Source organism: Dermacentor silvarum, chromosome 5, assembly GCF_013339745.2.
Source record: "Dermacentor silvarum isolate Dsil-2018 chromosome 5, BIME_Dsil_1.4, whole genome shotgun sequence".
In the NCBI taxonomy this organism is placed as follows: domain Eukaryota; kingdom Metazoa; phylum Arthropoda; class Arachnida; order Ixodida; family Ixodidae; genus Dermacentor; species Dermacentor silvarum.
In genome coordinates this window covers 125,172,120-125,192,859 of record NC_051158.1, presented here as the reverse complement: position 1 = coordinate 125,192,859, position 20,740 = coordinate 125,172,120, and the positions used below count along the sequence as shown (strand labels likewise).

The following is a 20,740-nucleotide window of genomic DNA, read 5'->3' as shown; positions in this document are numbered from 1 at the left end:
ACGTGATTAATCGGATATTTTATGGCATCAAATAAGACACAATCATCTGCAGAAAGGCGTATCTTAACAGCGGTGTGTAAGGGGAGTTCATTAATACATAGCAGGGACAAAAGGGGACCTATCACTGAACCTCTGATGAAGCAGGCATGAAAGGTGAGTTAGTAAAGTTGAAACGTACATATTGTGAACGTTAGGAAAGAAAGTGTGATATCCAACCAACCAAGGATGCGTTTTTAGTATATCGAAGAAATTGTGCAATAGTTTAGGATGTGATACACTGTCGAAGGCCTTAGCAAAGTCGAATAAAATGGCGGCAACCTGATTACGTATGCCTAAGGAGCTGCTGATGTCGTAAATGAATTTTCTCAGTCGAGTTATAATGCTGAGACCACGTCTAGAACCATGCTGGAAAGTGTTTAAAATGTTGTTCGTTGCAAGGAATTTCATGATATGTTTAAAGATAATGTGTTCTAACAATTTACATGAATGCGCTGTTGAGGAGATGGGTCTATAGTTAGACAATAATTGAGCATTACCTAACATTGATAAGGGGAGAATTGAATCAAGTTTCCGTGAGGACGGAAGCGTGGCTGATGAAAACGATTCTCTAAAATAATTGTGAGGTATCTGCTACACCAAAGAGAGTATTTAACTAGAAAAGCATAGTCATGGCACCATTGCTTCGGAAGTGGCACTGCGTCCAATCGGGAGTTGCGCCATCCGCCACTCGTGATCCACTCGTGCGAATAGGGAAGTGAGGCGGCAGGTTCAGTTGAAACCAGCATTTTAGTGTATACACAGAGATATAATTGTGTAAACATGGAAGCTTCGTGTATATTTCTATATTTTAACAAAAGTAATGCTTCTAAAATGTTAAGAGTAATGTTTACGTTCTCTTTTTAATCATCATTGTTGCGTTCTACGCTAGCTTTTTTTTCTTCTTTTTTTATACGGGGTGATCAGTTTTATGTTTTCCAAAATGTAAAAAAATCGCCTGTGGCAGATAGAATAATTCTTGTCCCTGAGCTGGATTATTCGAAGAGGCGGACATAGCAACTACGAGAAGTGTGAGGACACAAATTCGACTAATTTACAAATAAACAGTAATAACTTCTTCAAATAATTACTTTAAAGTACATATTGGAATTTAAGAATTGTTGCCGGTGAGATTGCGGCGCATATCCACTTGAAATGAGTCTCCATGAGGACACCAGTTTCGAGATAATATTTCCCAAAGTGTGGGACGAAATACATGGGTGTTCCAGGTAATGTCGTGCTTCAATGAAATAATGGGCGTTTGGTTATCAAAGTAGGACGACAGTGCATTTTTTATGGCGAGTTTGATGGCGCATGCTTCCAAGCTGGTGTCATTCTGTAACTTCATTCCAAGTTATTATACGCAATTAAATTCATTCTCCCCGGCAGGTCCGAGTAGCCAGTACCCAATCGATCGGGGGGCAGTCATCTTCCTTTCCCTTGGGGCAGTATCCGGCTATTCAGAGAAAAAGTTCAGTCTTGTTCGGCATATTATTCTACCTTCACCGCGTGCAGGTCACTTTGACGCGGTGAGCTTTTGCGGTTTTGTGACGTCGCGTGAGAGACAGGCGAAGTGGGCGCAGCCTGAAAACGTTTGACCAATAGCAGAGGGCTAATGGCGAAAAAGACGTCGAATCATTATCATTTTTCTTTCGTTTGATTAATCATGCATATCATATCATGCATAATCAGTGTGCAATTATCATATCTGATGGGATGCTTCCGCGGTTGTCATGACGTCGCTTGACAAACGGGCAAAGGGGGGGGGGGGGGTTGGCCCGAAAATTGTTTGACCAATCATGGAGAGCTGACTGCAGAATTCGAATAGAGAATTTTGGAATAACTTCACGTTATAGCGCCCCAGCTCTCCCACAGGGCACCACCATCTTTTTGTTGCAAATTGTTGCATCAGCTCCTTCCTTGCGATGTCCACAACGTTGCTGACCTGAGGGTAAGTTATTCTACTCAGCTCAAAAAAGTACTTGCTACCCAAGAGAGATTTCCCTAAATCTAGGAATATTGAGCCTTTATTTCGGGAAAAAGAGAAATTCGTCCAAATCTCCGTAAACTTGGCGCCAAGGGGTTACGCCGACGTCTCCGATACCTGTTGTACGCGTGCTTCAAGGTGGCTCCGTCGACGACGCGGCTGCGACGCTGCTATGGTACATATAACTGCTGACGTCACAGCGTGTCTGTTTCGTGCAACACAAATTAAACTCGCATTATCATGCAAAGAGTGACTTGCGGCCGCACCGGAGCGCAGTGAGCATGCCTCGCCTGGTAAGGGGCAAGGTGTTCATGTGGTGTTAAAGGTGTTGAAGGTGTCCGGCGTTTCTTGTCAAAACACTGCTACTGCGCCATTGACATACGTACAGTGTTCAGCGACTTCGGAGTGATACTCGGTTCAGCGATACTCGGTTCAGCGATACTCGGAGCCGTTGGCTGCTAGGGGCCGAGGGACACCGATCTCATGATTTTTTGTCTCACACGACACGGCGTGCCATTGTGATACAATGTAGCTGCAATCTCATGTTTGCCAAATCGCAAACATGAAGCTAAGGTTCATGATGACACGATAGCAACGATGACTCGTCGTCGTGGTCGATAACAAGGACGACGACGGCAGGACAGCATCAGGGTAACGAAAAAGGACTAACAGACGCATTTAATGTTGAACATTACCATGTTAAGGCTACTTAACTGCTTTCGCAGTGAAAGTAGCCGTCGAATGTTCACGAAAATTGTTGCAGAGCTCAATAAAATAGATGAGGATTGTGCGTCGAAAAATTTATTATCTGTTCAATTTTTTAAGAGGTAGCAAATAACATCGCATAACATAATATAACTAATCATAATTTTCATCACTTTACGAATAAAAAAGTGTAAAGTAAAACGAAAGGCAAGAATATTGTTAAAGCAAAATAATTTCATTGCCTTGATTTTTCAACCCTTTAACTGGCAAGATACACAAGACTTGTAGAATTTTTACCTTGCTTTATTTCTTCTTTATTAGGGACAAATAAATACTAAATATAATATAAAATCAATTTTCCAGTAACTTTGCAAGGTTAAAGAAAGAAATACTAAAGAAATACTAAAGAAATGCTAAAGAATTACTAAAGAAATAAAGGTGTACTTATGATGGAAAGGAGCGTAAGAGTTGTTAGTACTCTTCAAACACCGAAACTCATTGCATTTCGAACATTTGAATCCAGAAGCACATCTGTGCCTAGGCAACGGTGGCTTCTCTTCTAAATACCGACCGGAGGAGAACTAAAGGTTACTTTGCTACAACGACTAGGCATCCTGCCACGACATTTTCGGGGATAGGTGTTTAGAAATTTAGATTTTTTTATGATCTCGATTTTGTCATATAGAGCTCCCTTTGCTCTTTGTGGTATGTACTGTGCGGCTTGTCGTCAGTAAAGGGATCGATACAAAAATTTCGCTCTTATGTGTCATCGAAAAATTGCGAGTTTACTTAGCCTACAGAAATGTTTACTGCGTGGTGTATTAGATCCGCAAATAGGTAAGTCAAAGGATATTTTTTTCAGCCTGCTGACTCATTTGACGTTTTAGGATCTGCATTTCAGCGTGGACTATTTCTACAATCATCTCATTATCGCCATTTGAATAAAGCTCTCAGTGGGTAAGCAACCGTGTAATTTTTATACTGCCCTTCGCTGCCCTCTTTATCTGCCCAAGAATGGCATTTTGTTGATAGCTAGAATGAAAGACAACACTACCGCAGTTACTAGAAGCTCCCCGAAAACATTTTTATGAGAGTGTATATGTTAGCTGCCCAAGATATATATATATATATATATATATATATATATTTAATGCGTACAAAACATCATGTGAAATGCACAACTGACACTCTCTGTTCCATGTAAATACGAATATCCAGTACATAAGGCGGTAGACGTCTGCGCGAAGCACGAAAAGCATGCTTCCATCCATCACTGGTAGCTCAACCATTCTGTTGAGTGTGACCTCAACAAAATGGGTTGAGTCTCCAAGATCAAAAATATTTTGACAACGTTTGAGTGAATAAGATTTATTTTAGAGATCAAGCTGTTAATGGCCGAAGGTGGGCGGCGCCACTATCACAGGTTGCCGTGGCCCTGTGCTGATAAAATGCCCCTGTTCAAGGCCTAGCTGGTTATCAGCACTTGGACTTGTCGGCTGGGCCTCCTATTGGTATTCTGTTGGTGCGTTGATGGGTGTCGTCCATGCGTTCTTTTTGCATGCGCAGATCATGTGGTAAAAGGTATTTGGCACATTGCAGAATTGGCAGTTTATCGTACGTCAATCTATATTTTTGAGACGAACCTATATGCAGATAAAAAATAAGAGCTCACTTAAACAAAGCATGCACTTTTCAGAGTGTTGCAAATGCGACCACTACGTGCGTTAAGGGAGCGAAGATGCCTGCAGGGTTTGTGACAAATAAATGTTGCTGGTGCTCAATCTCGATACTTTTGTGAAGGCCAAGGTTGAGCAGGTTACTAAAGAAATACAAATTTACAGGCACAGGACTCATATTTGGATTTCTCTTGTTTTTGCAGAAGCTTTTCTCAGGTCGAAAATATTATAGAGCTCACAGTTAAAGGGTTCCCCAAAATAGCTGTCACAAAAAACACAGGAAAACGAAAATAACGTTGTGCAAACATGAACAGTTGCGTGAGTGTTCTACGAGTTTTCGTGCTTGTCAACCGTCTTACCTTCCGCTGTAATACATGTATTTATTGCCACTGGTGGCTGCGGTTCTTGACCAGCTGACAATGCAGTGGACAGTGCTTGGACAACGATGGTTTGGCTGTATTTGGGTGTGCACGCTCTAGTCTTATGTGAATGCTGCGGCGCTTTGTTGCAACTTGCTTTATAAGTGTGTGCCAGGTGTATAGTTTCTGCCCTTAACAATATTATCAGCGCAAAATAAGATGGGCAACAGAGTGTAGACCCATACACCATAAATGCCGGGATTTCAATGTCTTCTTTTTGTGTGTCGGTTTACTTCGGGCTCATAAACATTGATAAACTACCAAGCAACCAACTACAGCCTCGCTTAACATCATCCCTTCCATACTTTAATGCGGCCTCTTACACTATACGCCGTTTGCAGTAAATGCTTTTTCTCGTCTTAATTAAGGAGCAGCTTGAAAGACTGTCAATTTTTAAAAACTGGCTACGTCTCATGTGAAATGACTAAATCTATATTTTTGCAATTGTTTTCAGTCGCAGAAGTCTGTTACTATCACAATAAAATATTCCAATAAGTGTAAGATGAGTATAGTGATGAAGTGTGTGTCAGCTGGTGTTTTCGCAAGATCAGTTAACCATTTAAACATGTTACAATTATGCACTTTGTGGCCGGAATAGTTGTCACATCAGCGTGGTATTGCAGTAGCCTCTTGTCACGTGCTTAACAATTTAGGCATAACCAATATGGCCGTATTATCAAGCATTTATAGCCTCAGTAAATGTAATCATATCTAGAAAATCTCGGAAAAACAATCTTACTGACACTAGCTATTACTGACACTAGCAGCTCCAGCGTGTTTTATTTTCTGTCACTAGCGTTCCTATGCATGATTATTGAAATGTTGCTGAAGACTAATGCTAAAGAAAGCAGAGCTAATCTATTGCCCCTGGTGAAACCGAGTGGCCGCTGCACTTTTCTAGAGTAGGCATTCGCGTATACATTTCTGTGAGCAGTGGTTAATAATTATTCTCAGCAAATTCTTCGCCTCAATTATTGTCTAGATGTTGCTCTTGTCTACGTAGGCGCAGTCAGCAGCAAAATTTTAAGGGCCACGGGATCTGACAAAAGATGCATTTTTTCAGAAGCATGGACACGGAGCTTGGTAATTGTATTTCTAGTCTGTACCAGTATTTGCGAACAACAGACTGCTGTACGCTTCTAATGAACACTTTAAGAGCCCGTTTTGACGAACTGGTAAACTAAACTTTGTATCACACACGCCGGTTCGTAGATTTTTATGGTCAACTGCACCTTAAGAGCCATGCACTTTACTGCGGGCAGGTAATTCCCTATCAAATGTTCACCTTTGTATAGGCCTTGTAATGACAGGAATCATACGATGGTTGCAGCAGTTATACCGCCAAGGCAATCCGATACATGCCAGGAAAGCGTGAAAAGGTAGACACACAGACGCTACAAAACATGTTCTTGAGAAAAAGTACTTTATTTAAACTGTAGTCAACCTTGTTGAACTGCTGTTTTCACCCAAAGTCATTTGTACACACCATTACTGTGTTCCGGAATCTCGGTACTGCAGCCTTCCACAAATCAGAGAGCAGTCATCTGGGCGTGGCTCGTCTACCACCACCCGTGCCCACCGTAACCACCACCATATCCGCCTCCGTATCCGCCGCCGTAGCCACCACCGCCGTATCCACCGTGACCGTGAATGACGATGACCTTGCCATATCCGCCATGACCGCGACCGTACCCGCCGCCGCCGCCGCCGCCGCCGCCGTAACCTCCTCCGCCATAGCCTCCGCCGCCATAGCCGCCGTAGTGGTAGCCCGCGTTCACGGACGATACGGCGAGAGCTACTGTCAACAGTAGGAGAGTCTGCAGTGAACAACGTAGAGCACATTTTTCAAGTGACCACTGCTTCAGAAGCCGAATTTGTGCCATATAAAAATGTTTGGAATATTTCGCTATGTATCAGAGTGTTACACTTCCTATTTAACAAAAGAGTCGCTGGTATCAACTGAAATGTCTTGGAAAACAAGGTAAACATAAAACATACTAATTGACTTCACCTTTATTTTCTGGAACTGAACTCCAGTGGTGCCTCATATTTTAGTAACATCCTGGCGAGTGACATTGCCCTGTACAGAGGAGAGTTGGGGTCATTTCTGCCTATTGCAGACTACGAGTTCCTGATCCTGTCAGGACGCCACGTAAACTATAATTCTGTCTTGCCTTGCGGGCATATGGCAGTTTCCGGAAAGAAATGTAACAAAAACACCGAGAGGATTTGTTATTTGCTGAACTGCGCGAAATTTATAATCGAATATTTGTATACGTCCTAAGTGCTGCTGTCTATCAATAGATGAAAAAAAGAAGAATTCAATTGCAGTGTTTTTTGTTTTTTTTTGTGGTCACCTTGCTACGTCATTTGAAGACACTCTGCACCACCTCGTAGTCTCGGCGCAGCAACTGCCTGCCTTACACCTTTGTTTTCTTATTGCACCTACCGGGTTTCACGAACATAACTGCTGTCGTTCTTGATATACAACTAACTTTCCGCAATCTGGTTCACTCTTTAAGTGATCAAGTATTATAAATTACATTTTCTTTTGCTTAATTTCTTGCTTCCTATGGATGTTGCCCATGCCTTTTCCTATATGAATGAACTAACAAAAGACGGACAAAAAAGGAATATGTCGTTGCGAAAACATGACTACAGAACTTGAGTTAAGGTTATCCTAAAAGCAGTCTAGTAGCGGTGATTATTTCATAAGTATTACTTCCGCATTTCCGGTATCACTACCCCAACATTGTTCAAGAAACTAGACTAATCCATGAAAGGAAAAAATTGTCACTCCCAAAGAATCCCTCCTTTAAACGATACGTGTAATCGTTACTTTCCCGTGCTAACTTCACATAAGTTACACAAATTTCAAGCTGCGAGGGGATATCTAAGAGGAATTGCACTTCATCGGAAATTGTGCTCCTCGAAAACGTTTGTGATAAGCTTAGCATGATCTCGGGCGTTAAGAGAAATGTTTAGATCGAGTCCAACGGTTATCCGTTTATTGGAATACATGTAGATCGCAAAAATGCTTTTATGAGTTAACCGTTTAACTTATTTGAATAAAACGTGTTGCATTTCAGAGAGAAAACGTAAATTTTAGTGAGTGTAAGAAGCAGAACCTTGATTTATGGCCTGGAATTCTTTTATAAAATTGTCAAATATCAGTAACTTTCAACAAAAATAGACGCATCAAGTTTACAAATTCGTATCACTGCACCAAAAACACATATTAATGTTTTCTTAATTGTATCTGTTAGCACTTTTAGAGCGCACAAGGTTGACATAATAATTTATAGCTTACGTGAATTCATTACAACGTTTGCAAGGGTTTGGGAAAACTCTTTCTCACATAATAGTGGTATTTTGTTAAGAGGTGTGTAATTCATAAATTTTGTCCGGTTCAGATACTATTATGTGGAGCTTACAGAGTTTTGATATAGCCTTTTCAAAGCTGAGGTAGGGATTTATAAAGCTGAAAAGTTTCGCTTCTGCGAATCTGCAATTTTCAACAATTTGTATAAAACTATTTGGAGGTCTAAATAAAAAATGCGTTTCCTACAGTCACTGTACTTGAGTGTTTCATTTTAAATGGGACAAATCTAATCACATTCAGTGCAGTAGCTGCCCAGAAAAACAATTTATCCGCTTCCATGTACTTAGTTGGAGCCCCCGAAATGAAGCTTGGATCTCCTTAACGTGGTGTTATGGCCGAATTTCTATTGCTAAGAACAAGATGTAAGACGTTCACCTAGTGTTAATAGATGTGTGATATGTGGCAGGGTGCCTATAAAGCAATTTCATATCGTGATGCCCGATACAGTGCTTGCGCAAATGGACTTCCATCGTACGACCTACGCCTGCCGCCAATCCGCGGCCATTTGAGGCGCTTGTCTCTCGTTATTTGTCTAGACATAATGGCGACATAATGGTAGGAAGAGGCGAAAGTCTCTTTTTAATCTATGACTGACGGATTCTTCAGCGCGATGGTGCCATGTAATGGCAAAAACATAGCAGGCATGAAGACTTTACACCAAAAGAGAGCAGACCGTCTGCTCAATCTATGTATATCGTAGTGCAAATGTTTCAGTAGGTATACACAAGTGCAGTTTGCTAGCCTTTCAAGTAACTCCCAATGAATTCAGCGCATCTATTGGTTTTCGCTAGAGGAGTGATGTAAACGCCTCCGCCTATCTATAAGTGAAGTTAAAGGTACAACGAAGAGTGATAGCCCAAGTTAGATTAGCACAGCCGGGAAGGGTGCGAGTCGCTTCGGAATCCTCCTTAGTGTACATACAACTACAGACACAAAGCACTCATGGGGCCGATACGATACTAAAATATCACTGGAATTACTTTATACGCTGTTAAACTGCATATCAAGAACAATGCGCCAGGACCATACCGTTGTCTTCATACTGGCCTGAGTTTGACTCGGAGTTATGAACGGAGCCTATAGGTTGAGTAGTCAGTCACTGAATAGCTGCCAGTTATGCAGTACCTGGCGTTCTTATATACCATTCTTCCGCCGTAAGGGAGAGCGTAAGTAAACCAGCACACGTCCGACATTGCATTCGCAAAGAGGCGAGAGATCGACGTCGCACCTTTGAGAAGCCGCGCACCGGTGTTTGTGGCGGCAGCGGCGCGTAACGGAGTGTCTGATAAATCGGTGCTTCGCCACGGGCGCATTCAGTCCGTGCAAGCGCCAACTGGATATTGCGTACAGGAAGGGGCACCCGACGACATGGACAGCTGTCATGCGAGAGAAACCCATTGTTCGGACGTTTGAAATGCGTCACTGCACGAGCGGCGTCTGGGCTGATATTGCAGTGAGGAGAGGGGCGGGAGAAAGTGCACGGAAGCGTTCGACTTGGCCACACTGCAGTTTGAAGGTGAATGCAACAAGGCGGCGTTGTGAAGTGCTCGGGCCCTATTTTACAAGGTTCATGTCGTAGTAAATGATTGCGAATACCCGATATATTGCCTGCATAAAATTATTCTATCTTTTTATTAGCTGTCAAAGCGGCAGCCATAAGTTATTATAAAAGAGGAAAAACAATAAAAAACAAAACAAAAATAAAAACACTTTCGAAAAGCATCCATAAATTGGACACACTGCTAAGAAAGGAAGGAGGTCATAAAAAAAGAACAAGTTATCGAAACACCAAAAAACGCACACAGAAATACCTGTTAAAGAAAAGATAAGGAAGTCACTGTTCATCCCGTAGAGCATTCAGAGCCCATCTTTGCTTCACCTGTGCTAGCTGCTACAGCTTGTTAGCTCTCATTGAGAATGCGAAAGGACGTATACCAATGGAAAATTTCATAGCGGTATTTTTCTGTACTATAGACATTCAGCACGGATATGAATAAAGCAGATTAAGCTAGCCCAGATTGGTTTTAATGGATGGTCTTGGTTCAGGAGAGACAAGTTTCAATAAAGAGAAAGTAGAAGAGGTTGGTCGAGTGAGCGCGTATCTAACCTGCGTACAAATTCTTGTCCTCCCCAAAGGGGTGGGAGTCCAGTATTTCTACCGAAAACTTGAGTGTCCTTCGCTCAGCTGCATATTGAGGACGCATGCAAAGTATGTGGTGTATTGTCTTGGAATTGGCACAGAGGCAGTAAGCAGTCAGGGTCCCGTTCTCGTCCAATCTTGCGAAGGTATCGACGAGTGTACATAACACCAAGCCGTTATCGATGGAGTAGTGTTTCAATTGCCTCGACGCCGCCCAAGTGGAAACATGCAGAATCCACAGGCTAAGACACGAGCAGCTGTTGTAACGCTAACAGTGTCAAGCAAAACTAGAAGTGTGCCGTGCTGAAACCGCTACTAAACTATGGTTAGGCGAGGATATATTTTTTTCATCACGCAAAATCAATGCTGACAGACTTGATAGAGCATGTGAGTTGCTTGTCCTTCCATAGAGGCGGTTAGATGCGTGAAGTCACCTGATTATCACCAATTATTCATGAACACCGTGGTTAACACATCAGCAAGATCAGAAAGACTGGGATATAATTCCTTCATTGCTTTGTTTTTTCTTCATTTTGGTCAAATAAATAGGAAATGAAGTATGAAAAGGTTTCTAAAATAACTAAGCGATATACATTAGGTCAAAAGCATTGTCTAGCTGCCAGTTAGAGGTAAATGTATAGGCCAAGACTGGTATTTGGTGCTTGCTTTGGAAATGTCAATGTGTGTTATTGAGATGCATCTCTAGGGAAATAAAATATCAAGAGCTTACTTAAACAAACGAAATCTGCCACAGTGGCGAAAATATGATCACTATGTGGCCAAAGGAAAGAACGACGAAACCGGTGGTTTTTGTCGCTAAAATATCTGCTGCTGCTCACGATTGATATTTTCGTAAAAGGCACTGTTGAACAGGCACATAAATAACGGTAAATTTAAAGGCACAGACTAATATTTGGATTTTTATAGTTGTTGCAGTTGTTCCTGTTAGTTTAAAAATTAAATGGGGTTTTACGTGCCAAAACCACAATCTGATTACGAGGCACGCCGTAGTGGGGGACTCCGGAAAATTTGGACCACCTGGGGTTCTTTACCGTGCACCTAAATCTAAGTACACGGGTGTTTTCGCATTTCGCCCCCATCGAAATGCGGCCGCCGTGGCCGGGATTTGATCCCACCACCTCCTGCTTAGCAGCTCAACACTGCTGTTAGGTTAATAATATAGTGGAGCTGCCAGCTAAAGGGTGACATTAATATTACGCTTAATTTTTGCATTTACTTTCTTTGTTTTCATGAGGTATGGAAGAAGCTAGTACACAAGAGAGTTACGTAGTGACGTTAGGACATTTTGCGTACAGTGAAATATTTTCTGAGAAATATTTGCCGGTGTAAATGATGAATCAAGGTGATGGCAAATCAGTACTGGGAAAGCCCCCAAACTGCGGGAAGATTCATGAAAGCGGAAAATTGTCTTCCGCCCGACTGTAGCTCGAAGCTACAAAGGAAAGTTGTACGAGTTTCTTGGAAAAATCCTTTCTGGCTTTAATCGCCTCCGGCTTAATACAGCTTAAATGTGACCCTACTTGTACAGAATGCAATGCGTTACTAGCCTGCATTGCTCTGGCTGCAAAGTGGACGAGAATTTACAACACAATTAATGTACCGAGCAGACAATACTGCGAGGCGAAGAAAGAGGCCTCAATTTTGGCCAGTTCGTTGAGCATTGATAGTGACATTAAATTATGCGGCCAAAACGCACAAGTACAAATCTGTATGAAGTGAAGCTTTCATATAAATTCCATACAACTAAATGCGATGCGCATAATAAGTCTGTTTAGGTTCATGCTATGCTAGGTGTAATTTCCTGCAATATTTATATCTGCGCACCCCACTGGTCATACATTCAACCTTCTGCGATGTTTACGTTACGCACTACACTTTTCACATGCAGTGCCGTAATGGATACACCAAGTCAGGGAATGCTCGTTGTGAGAAGAGGACGCAGCGATCACATGAGGTTGAAGACAATGTCGGATGCTTGCTGAGTGCACGAATGCTGCGGAGTGATGTCCGCACAGAGAATGACGACACATAACTAAATACATGTAATGCTTCTATAACCCTTTTGTCACAGTGACACACACCATATCAGGTAGCAAAATATAACCCGAAGATAAGATTACAACCCAAATGTAACATATGTCAGTAAGTCAAAAAGCCGGTCAATACCACGCGGTATCTCGCTAAAAGAACTGTGTGCTTAGCGATTCATATGAAAGTACATTGTGTGGGCGCACATCTAATGCCGTCATTTATTGTCTTATTAGGCAGAACAGAGGTGAGATCATCGGCATTACTTTCTCGTACAACATTCAGTGTTATTCGTGGTGTTTTTTATATAACACAGGTTTTTTTTATAGAAAAGCTACGCAAGTACCTAACGTGGCGTCATCACAGAGGAGTTCCTAGGTGAAACGAATTTGCTTTGCCGCCAATACCATATGTTTGGCAACACTAAATAGCACAAATTTGTGAATTATCATTTTTTGGAACCTTTGGGGCAGTTGTTCATGGTAAATTTGCAGGCAGCGACATATAAATTCACATTATAAAAAAGTTAGGCGTGCGGAAACGGCCACAGGAAGAGGGAAACGGGCAACGCAAACGTCTACTATCAACTGAGGGGGGGGGGGGGGGCACAGCGGCGGAAGAGAACTTAGACACAAAATTTATGTGCGCATGCTCAGGAATGGCATCGCCACCCGTCACACTTATCTACTCAAGTTAAGGAGAGGTCCCACTAACCCTTAATCAGGAGCACGCGTTGCCCTACGTGAACGACAACTGCTGAGGCATGATATTTCATATATATCATGCACTTCCGCTATTATTGTTATGCCAAACCTCAAATACGCAGGATTTTAAATTCGATTCGTGGGCGCAGCCATCTTGGGCTGTTACACAAACAAGTTCTCAGTTTTATGACAAGTGAAGTTACCGTAACATGCTCATGGAACGCCGAAAGCATTTATACAACTATTTTCATGCTTGCGAATCGACCGTAGTAATGTGCACTTCGCTCTTAAACACAGAAACCAACAGCGCGTTAAGCGCCCAAGATGGCAGCACATAAACGCTTCTGTAAAATAGTCCATAAAAGGAGCTTCTTCGTTCTTATGTCTGAATAAAACTGTACTGTGATCAAGTATTTCAGCGCATTTTCCAGACTGACAGCGCAACGAAGAGTTAGATGGTTTGTTCCTCCGCATAACAACCCTTTACGCTCAATTGATCCCTGACTGATGCAACGATCTTACCCTAGATAACAGCAACTACAGCTATATACACTTTATATACAACGCACATACGACAATCTGCGAACTTGTTGGTACGTTTTACGCAGCACCTCTTGGGCCTTAATTTTCCGTTAACCTGTTGTTCCTTTCTCTGTACGGTGACGCACAACTTCCCCAAATCCTTCGCAGCCGTCAACACAACGTTAACCCCGTATCTACTCCGCGCTTTCTATCCGCCGAGGTGCCGTAAAGGCTATGGAGTTGCGCTCCTATGCCTGAAGGCACGGGATCAAATCCCCGCGGCGGCGGCCGCATTTCTATAGGGGCGAAAAGCAAGAACGCCGGAGTACCATGCATTGGGTGCACGTTAAATAACCCAAGGTGGTCGAAATTATTGTGAAGTCCCTTTCTACGGCGTGCCTCATAATCATATCGTGGTTTTGATTGGTGAAACCCCTGAATTTAACTCCCTACTTTCTAAAGCCTGTGCGACCACGAATGGATGCAAGGTATACCCACGGCTCTCTTCTTATTCTCAGTACTTTCGGCAAGTGTTTGCGCACATGAAGAAATAATGAACTTCTTGAAGCGTTCCGAAACATTGGCTACGGAACGCGAGAATAACCTGCTGCAATTAGGCGCCTCAATTTGGTGCACGCATGCCTTGGTGAGTGAGGACTTAAGGCAAGACATGAATATGCCTATTTTTACATCGTTAGAGTGCTTCGACGGAATGCTTAGAAACGATTCTGATGCTCTTCTACAGTATTGTCAACACACGGTTATCAGGAAACGTCAATGTGTTGTCTAGAAATTGTAACCTGTTATGCTAAGGCAATTCTTTAGTAAACCTTAGCCCCCCCCCCCCCCCACCCACCTCTTAAGTTGAATTCCCTAGTTACAGAGGTAGTGAGATTACAAAAATGATCACTAGAAGAAACAACCAAGTAATTGTTCGCATAAAGAAACATATTTAGTATACGGTCACTGCAGGAACGCTGTAGTTAATTGTCGACCTTAGTTGAGTGAATATCACTTAGCAAAGGGGGACCCTTGCAACCAATGCAAATTTCCGGCTTGTGTAGAAGCACACCGTCCTTCCACCCCACTAGCGTTGGCTTTAACTACATTGAAACGATCTCCAGGAAATCAGCCTTTGAAACATCACATTTGACCGTGAAGCCTGATTTAAATGCACCTAACGGAGCAGCCACCAGCTCAATCCTCTCCCATTTAAAAAAAAGTCGGCATTTATTGGGTGTAAAGAAATGCATTACAAAATTATTTTGTGTGAAAAATGTAATGACATGACATGACACGCATGTCATTACATATATGTCATGAGTCCTATAGGGTCCCTTTAGCTACACCTACACAGTCCCAAAAATGACGTAACACCACTGTTTGAACAAAAAACGAGCCGAACAAAGGAAAGCCTACGGCGGTAAATATATTTCTAGATGAAAGAAGAGTAGAGTTACACGCTACACATTGAAGCATGTTTTTTAAGAGGGCGTCAACCCGGCTCTCTCAACGCGCGTAAAAGGAGGCGAAAGTTGTGATGCCGTACATTGTTATACCACACGCAAGAGCCTGCACAATTGTTTTTTTTTTTTTTTGACCGGAAAGGGAACTATACTTTTACAGTGATAAAGCACCCAGGCAACACTACAGACTTGAGGGACTCTGGCTTTGAATAGACCCTTGAGGGTCCCTGGCTTTGATAGGCCAAATAGAGCTAGAGTGATTACCTGCCTAAAACTACTTATTGTGATCGATTGAACAGATAACTTTTAAGGATGCCATAAAATGGTCCCCGGAAGCCCAATAAATTTAATTTGTTCAACAGAATGTCGCGATTAACTCTCTCAAAGGCTTTACTTATATCCAGGAATCATGAAATGCTACACAAATTTTGGTCGAACGCGGAAAACATTTCAACGGAAAAAGAGTCTAAGAGTAATGTAGTACCTTTACCAGCAATAAATCCCAACTGATGAGAGGACAAAATTGAGAACTTGTGAATGAAGGGAAGCATTACTTTCAAGAGAAACTTTGCTAACACTTGGGACACTATAGGCAAAATAGATATAGGCCTATAGTTTTCAAATACGTCCTTTTTTCCTCCTTTGTGAAGCGGCTTGACTAAAGCGGTTTTTAGTTTTTCGGGGATAGAAGAATCGTCCAAAAACCCGTTCCGCATAAAAAGAAGAATGCCTGACAGCATCTCAAAGTTTCCTTGGAGCATGCGCGCTTAAAGGCCATCAAGACCGGGCGGTTTGATATTTCTGAAGCTGAAAATAATCGTACGTAGCTCATGTTCCGATAGCTTCGGCAGGAAGGTGGAGGCAGATCGAGATTTTTGAACAGTGCAGTCCAGCGCATGCCCGCAAGCTGCTCCATCAGGCGAGTGAGCAAAGTGACAGTTGAATGAGTGCTTTACCGTGAAGGTGATATATTATTATGGACACTCCAAGCCAATTTCTGCCGTCGGCGTCGTCGCCGACATGAGGTTCCGTATAAAGTCCAACGGCGATGAAATCGTCGCCGCGCGCCGTATGTTGTATGTGCGAGTGAAAGTGCGCGAGGGACGCGCGCTTTCGCGGGGAGCGAACGCACGGCGGAGAGCAAACGTAACTTCTTCCGTCGCGCTAAAGGTCATGGGGGGAAGGGAGGGCGGGAGGGGAGTTAATGTTTCGCTGTGGCACCAAATGGGTATTTATATAAAAAATGTGTCGCAGTTTCACCCGAAAGGCGAAGCATCAATTGCGATAGCAAATTAGTAGAGAGCTATACGGAGTAAGGATAGTAGTTTTATCAGCTCTATAAACTTGGACATGCAGCAGCACCAGCAACGCGCAGAACTGTTGTCGACGCCGTCGGCATTTTGCCCACATTCGCACCGAACGCGCGCGGCGTTGGTGACGGTTGCCGGTGCCTCTGGGGCGGCTCGGCGGTTTTCGACGAGATCTGAATGAGACACTTGTCGAGCAGCCTCGGAAATCTTACCCACCTTCTCGCCTCGCAAAGTCTTTATATAAATACGCATTTGGTGCCGCAGCTAAACGTCACCTCCCCTCCCTCCCTCCCTCTCTGCCGTCCCCCCACGCCTTTCGCGCAACGGAAGAAGTCGCGTTTGCTCTCTATATATGGTGACTGTAAATGAGGAAAGAGACGCTTAATTCTGCAGACCTTCAGGGAGCACGGCGCAGAACGCGCGTTTGCTATCCGACGTGCGTTCGCTCCCCGTGAAAGCGCGCGCCCCTCGAACCCTTTCACTCGCACATATAGCGTCCGGTGCGCGGCGATGATTTCATCGCCGTTGACGTCATACGGAACCTCACGGCGCCGGCGACGGCGACGATGACGCCGATGGCAGAAATCCGCTTTGGAGTGTCCATATAATTGTTATCGCAATAAAATGTTGCGAGGCAACGTGGTAAAGACTTCCGACGCTGCTCGACGAGTGTCCCGTTCTGATCTCGTCGAAAACTTCTGAGTCGCCGCCAGAGGCACCGGAAATAGTCACCAACGCCGCGCGCGTTCGGTGCGAACGCGGGCAAAACGCCGATGGCGTCGACAACTGTTGTGCTTGTGGCTGGTGCTTCAACATGTCCAAGTTTAAACAGCTGATAAAACTACTATCCTTACTCTGTATAGCTCTCTACTAATTTGCTATCGCAATTGGTGCTTCACTTTTAGGGTGAAACTGCGACATTTTTAAAGACCTTGTCTTTGCCGGGTTACTCAAGGATAGAATAAATTGTTGCCAAAAATACTGTCGTTTTGCATATCTAATAAGGACAACAACCTTATTTATAGCTGCTGTGTACTCTGCGAGATGCGTTACATTCTGGGGGGAACGTTTCGAACGTTTCCACAACGCATCCCTTTCCGCTATAGCATGAATTATGTTAGCATTTATGCAGTTGTAATTCTTTCGGCGTTTCCGTGTTACTTTTCTTTTTGCCAAGTTTTCAAATATTTGTACTTGTTCAAAAAAGCAGTCGTAGACCACATGTGCAGCCTTTGACTTCATTTGCGCAGACCAGTCAAACGCCCTAATTACATCATCCAGCTTGCGCTGGTATATTATACAAATTTTAACAACGTCGTTAGGCGAGTCGTCTGCGCAAGCACGTGTTGCTATTTGGACTGACAACGCAAAGCGGCAACCACAAAATAATGATCTGTCAAACGTTGTGTTATGACCTATGAGTCAAAAGAATGATTCGAAGTAGGACCCGCACTATGATCTGTGCGTGAACTGACTACATGTCCATTTAGTTGCTCTGGCCTGGTTGGAATGCTTATAGTATTTCAAATCCCGCGGTAAGCTAAAAGTGATAAGTAGTCCACTACCATACCCTTTGTGTGGCAAAGATCATTTATGTTAGTCTGGGAGGCGCAACTTCCACAAGTGAAAAGGGCTCACTGTTTTTACTTTTCGTAAAGAGATTGCTTGCTTGCGCATGCAAATGTTCACTCCTATAACGTCCTCAAGAAGCAGCCTAAGGCTTATTGCGCATTATACATCGCCATCTATTGCAGGACTACTTCGCTTTACAGCCGACACAATTTTTTTTACCTCTTGCATTCTAATTGAAGTCACAGGACCAAACCACATCATCATCATCACTAGCCTTTATTTATGTCCACTGCAGGACGAAAGCGTTTCCCTGTGATCATAATCATCATTTATTGTCCCTTAAAGACCCCTTTCAAGGTATTACACAAGGGGGGGGGGGGGGCGAAAGGCATCAATAAACACTAAAGTCATTATTATACAATGGTTCAGTGGTATACAATGATATAAATGACTAGTTACCCAAACAATCGCAAGCAAACAAAAACAAAACTGCTAGCACGATCGGCAGTAAAAGAGGCAGCACAACCGGCAGTACGACAGAACAGTACAAAAGGAACATGTTAGGGTCAACAGCGCAGTGGGTCAATTAAAATCCGATTGAAACGTGGTCCACAAATAATTGTCACCGACATCAGCAACTGCAATGTCGGAGCAGTCATTGAAGCACGACTAGCTAGTTGGGGGGGAATAATTGTAAAAGCAAGTCTTTTTGTTTAAAAGGAAGAAACGAATTGATATTATTCAACAAAAATAAAATTTCTTTTCAATCTTATATACTGGGTGATCATTTCTATATTTTCCGGAATTCTTAAAAATTGTCTGTGCCAGATATATATACATATATATCATATAGATCAATATGTAATTCTCCTATATTATATACATAAATATAAATAATTCCTGTCCTTGTTCTGGAATATACGAAAAGGCGGACATTACTAGCACGAGAAATTGGAACACATGTTTAACTAATTAACCAAATCTCACAATTTATCTTCTTAAATATATACTTTACGGCCAATATTACAGTTTACGAATTGTAGCCGATGAGTTTGCAAGGCGTATCCACAGGAAATGAATTTCCAGGATGACAACCATTTCGAGATATTCTCCAAAGTATGTGACGAAATACGTGGGCTTTTCTTCAATGCATAAAATAACGTTTTATTAAAAAAAGGTAAGGCGGAACAGCAGCACATTCGCGGCAGCGTAGTTGAGCGGCAGAGGAGTGACGCGCGATGTGTAGTCGGCATAGGAGAGCGGTGCCATCAGAGATGTGAATAGCGGCGGGTAGTCCGCATAGGAGAGCGGTGCCGCCACAGGAGCTGGCGGGCGAACGGGGGGAAGTGCGTCAGATATTTGGGCACGGATGGCTTGTTACACGGCCGGAATCAGTGTTGGGGCAGGTTCCTGGCTGTGAGGAAGCAGTGACAGCTGGCAAGCCAATCCTCGCGAATGAAATCCTTCAGCTGAAGGACGAGAGCAGAAAGGTCGGTATGGCCAGCGGCTACTGCAATGGCCGAGACGGAGTCAGCCTGTAGGACGTTTTGGCGGGCGATGGTACTTTGGTGGCGGAATTCGTCAAAACTCTGACACAGGTTGAAGAGTAGGGCATAATGTTTCGAACAGTGACTGTTCGAAACATTATGCCTTACCATCTCAGGAGAGATGAAAACTGTTGCCCCAGATAATGTGAGGACTCATAAAAAGGAGGATGAGATGGTTCGCGGAAAGAAGAGAAATAAAAGGAGTTAAATATGAATCAGAACACTCGGCAAATAAGTGATGCAACGACAATTTTTTTACACCTGTTTCACCTGTCTATGTTTTCTTTTGCACTAGCGCATACTTATTGTGACAAATTAGGCGTCTCTCTCGAAAGCCAAATTACTGATGACGAGTAGAACAGCTTCACAGCAGACAAAAAAAAGAGGTCCCGTCAAAACCGTAGTCCTGTGAAAACGGCACACCGCAGGGCGCAACTCAACGTCCACTCAGGTACCGCTGTACGCAATACGGCCAACATACAAACCACCCTCTCGGGATACAGTTCGAAACTGGGTGCCCCGTAGGGCATTACTCGGTCGGGGACACTCCCCAGGCCATACACCCCAAACACTACCGGGCGCCTGCGGTTGGGGAGCGCCTGTACCCATGTTTATTTCCGGTGGGTGCCGGCGGTGGGTTTCGAACTGTCCACCTACCGTAGCCGTGCCGGACGCCCTATAACGTAGGCCACGACTGCGGTGAAGGAAAGCGCTCGAAAAAAGTTATTTATCCTTGGCACATCCCCATTCGCAGATTTCTTTTTTTTTTTTTCATTCTTGTTGTGTCAAGTGTGAAAGCAGCTCTGAGTGGACAACACGTATTACACAGAACGAATTTCAGCGCAGCCGCATTCAGACACAAAGTAGTCGACGAATGCTGCTATCAACACGGCGATAAGTATCTGCGGCAAAAGATAGAACCATCGAGCCTGGATTTTGCACACGCCGCACAATGGCACCGTTCCGCCACATGTGCTCAAGCGTGGCTACTTGGGTGCCTACACATGCAAGCGCTGTTTTCTTGCATGCAGGCTCCCTTGAGGCTACGCGCTCCCACTAATGAGCTTCGCTGACATTCTTTGATCAAGTTCTTCAGGGCAAATTGCTTAAATGCGTATCGAAGCAAAACTTTTGACCTAACTCGCGAAGGCTGTGTTGAAGACCGCTGCTAAAAAAACGACCTTAGCACATCACCATGACAGCCGATCGATACAGCGTGCTGCCG

General features: G+C 43.4%; 1 protein-coding gene across 1 annotated transcript; it reads right to left on the bottom strand.

Moving 5' to 3' along the window:
- Nucleotides 1-6,322: 6,322 nt before the first annotated feature.
- On the bottom strand, nt 6,323-9,522 carry LOC119454397 (uncharacterized). The gene is made up of 2 exons (XM_049668448.1): nt 9,235-9,522; nt 6,323-6,640 (listed from the first exon to the last, which is right to left on the bottom strand). Exons 1-2 carry the CDS (start codon nt 9,244-9,246, stop codon nt 6,383-6,385), a joined length of 270 nt encoding a protein of 89 aa, XP_049524405.1. The 5' UTR covers nt 9,247-9,522; the 3' UTR covers nt 6,323-6,382.
- Nucleotides 9,523-20,740: the final 11,218 nt, after the last annotated feature.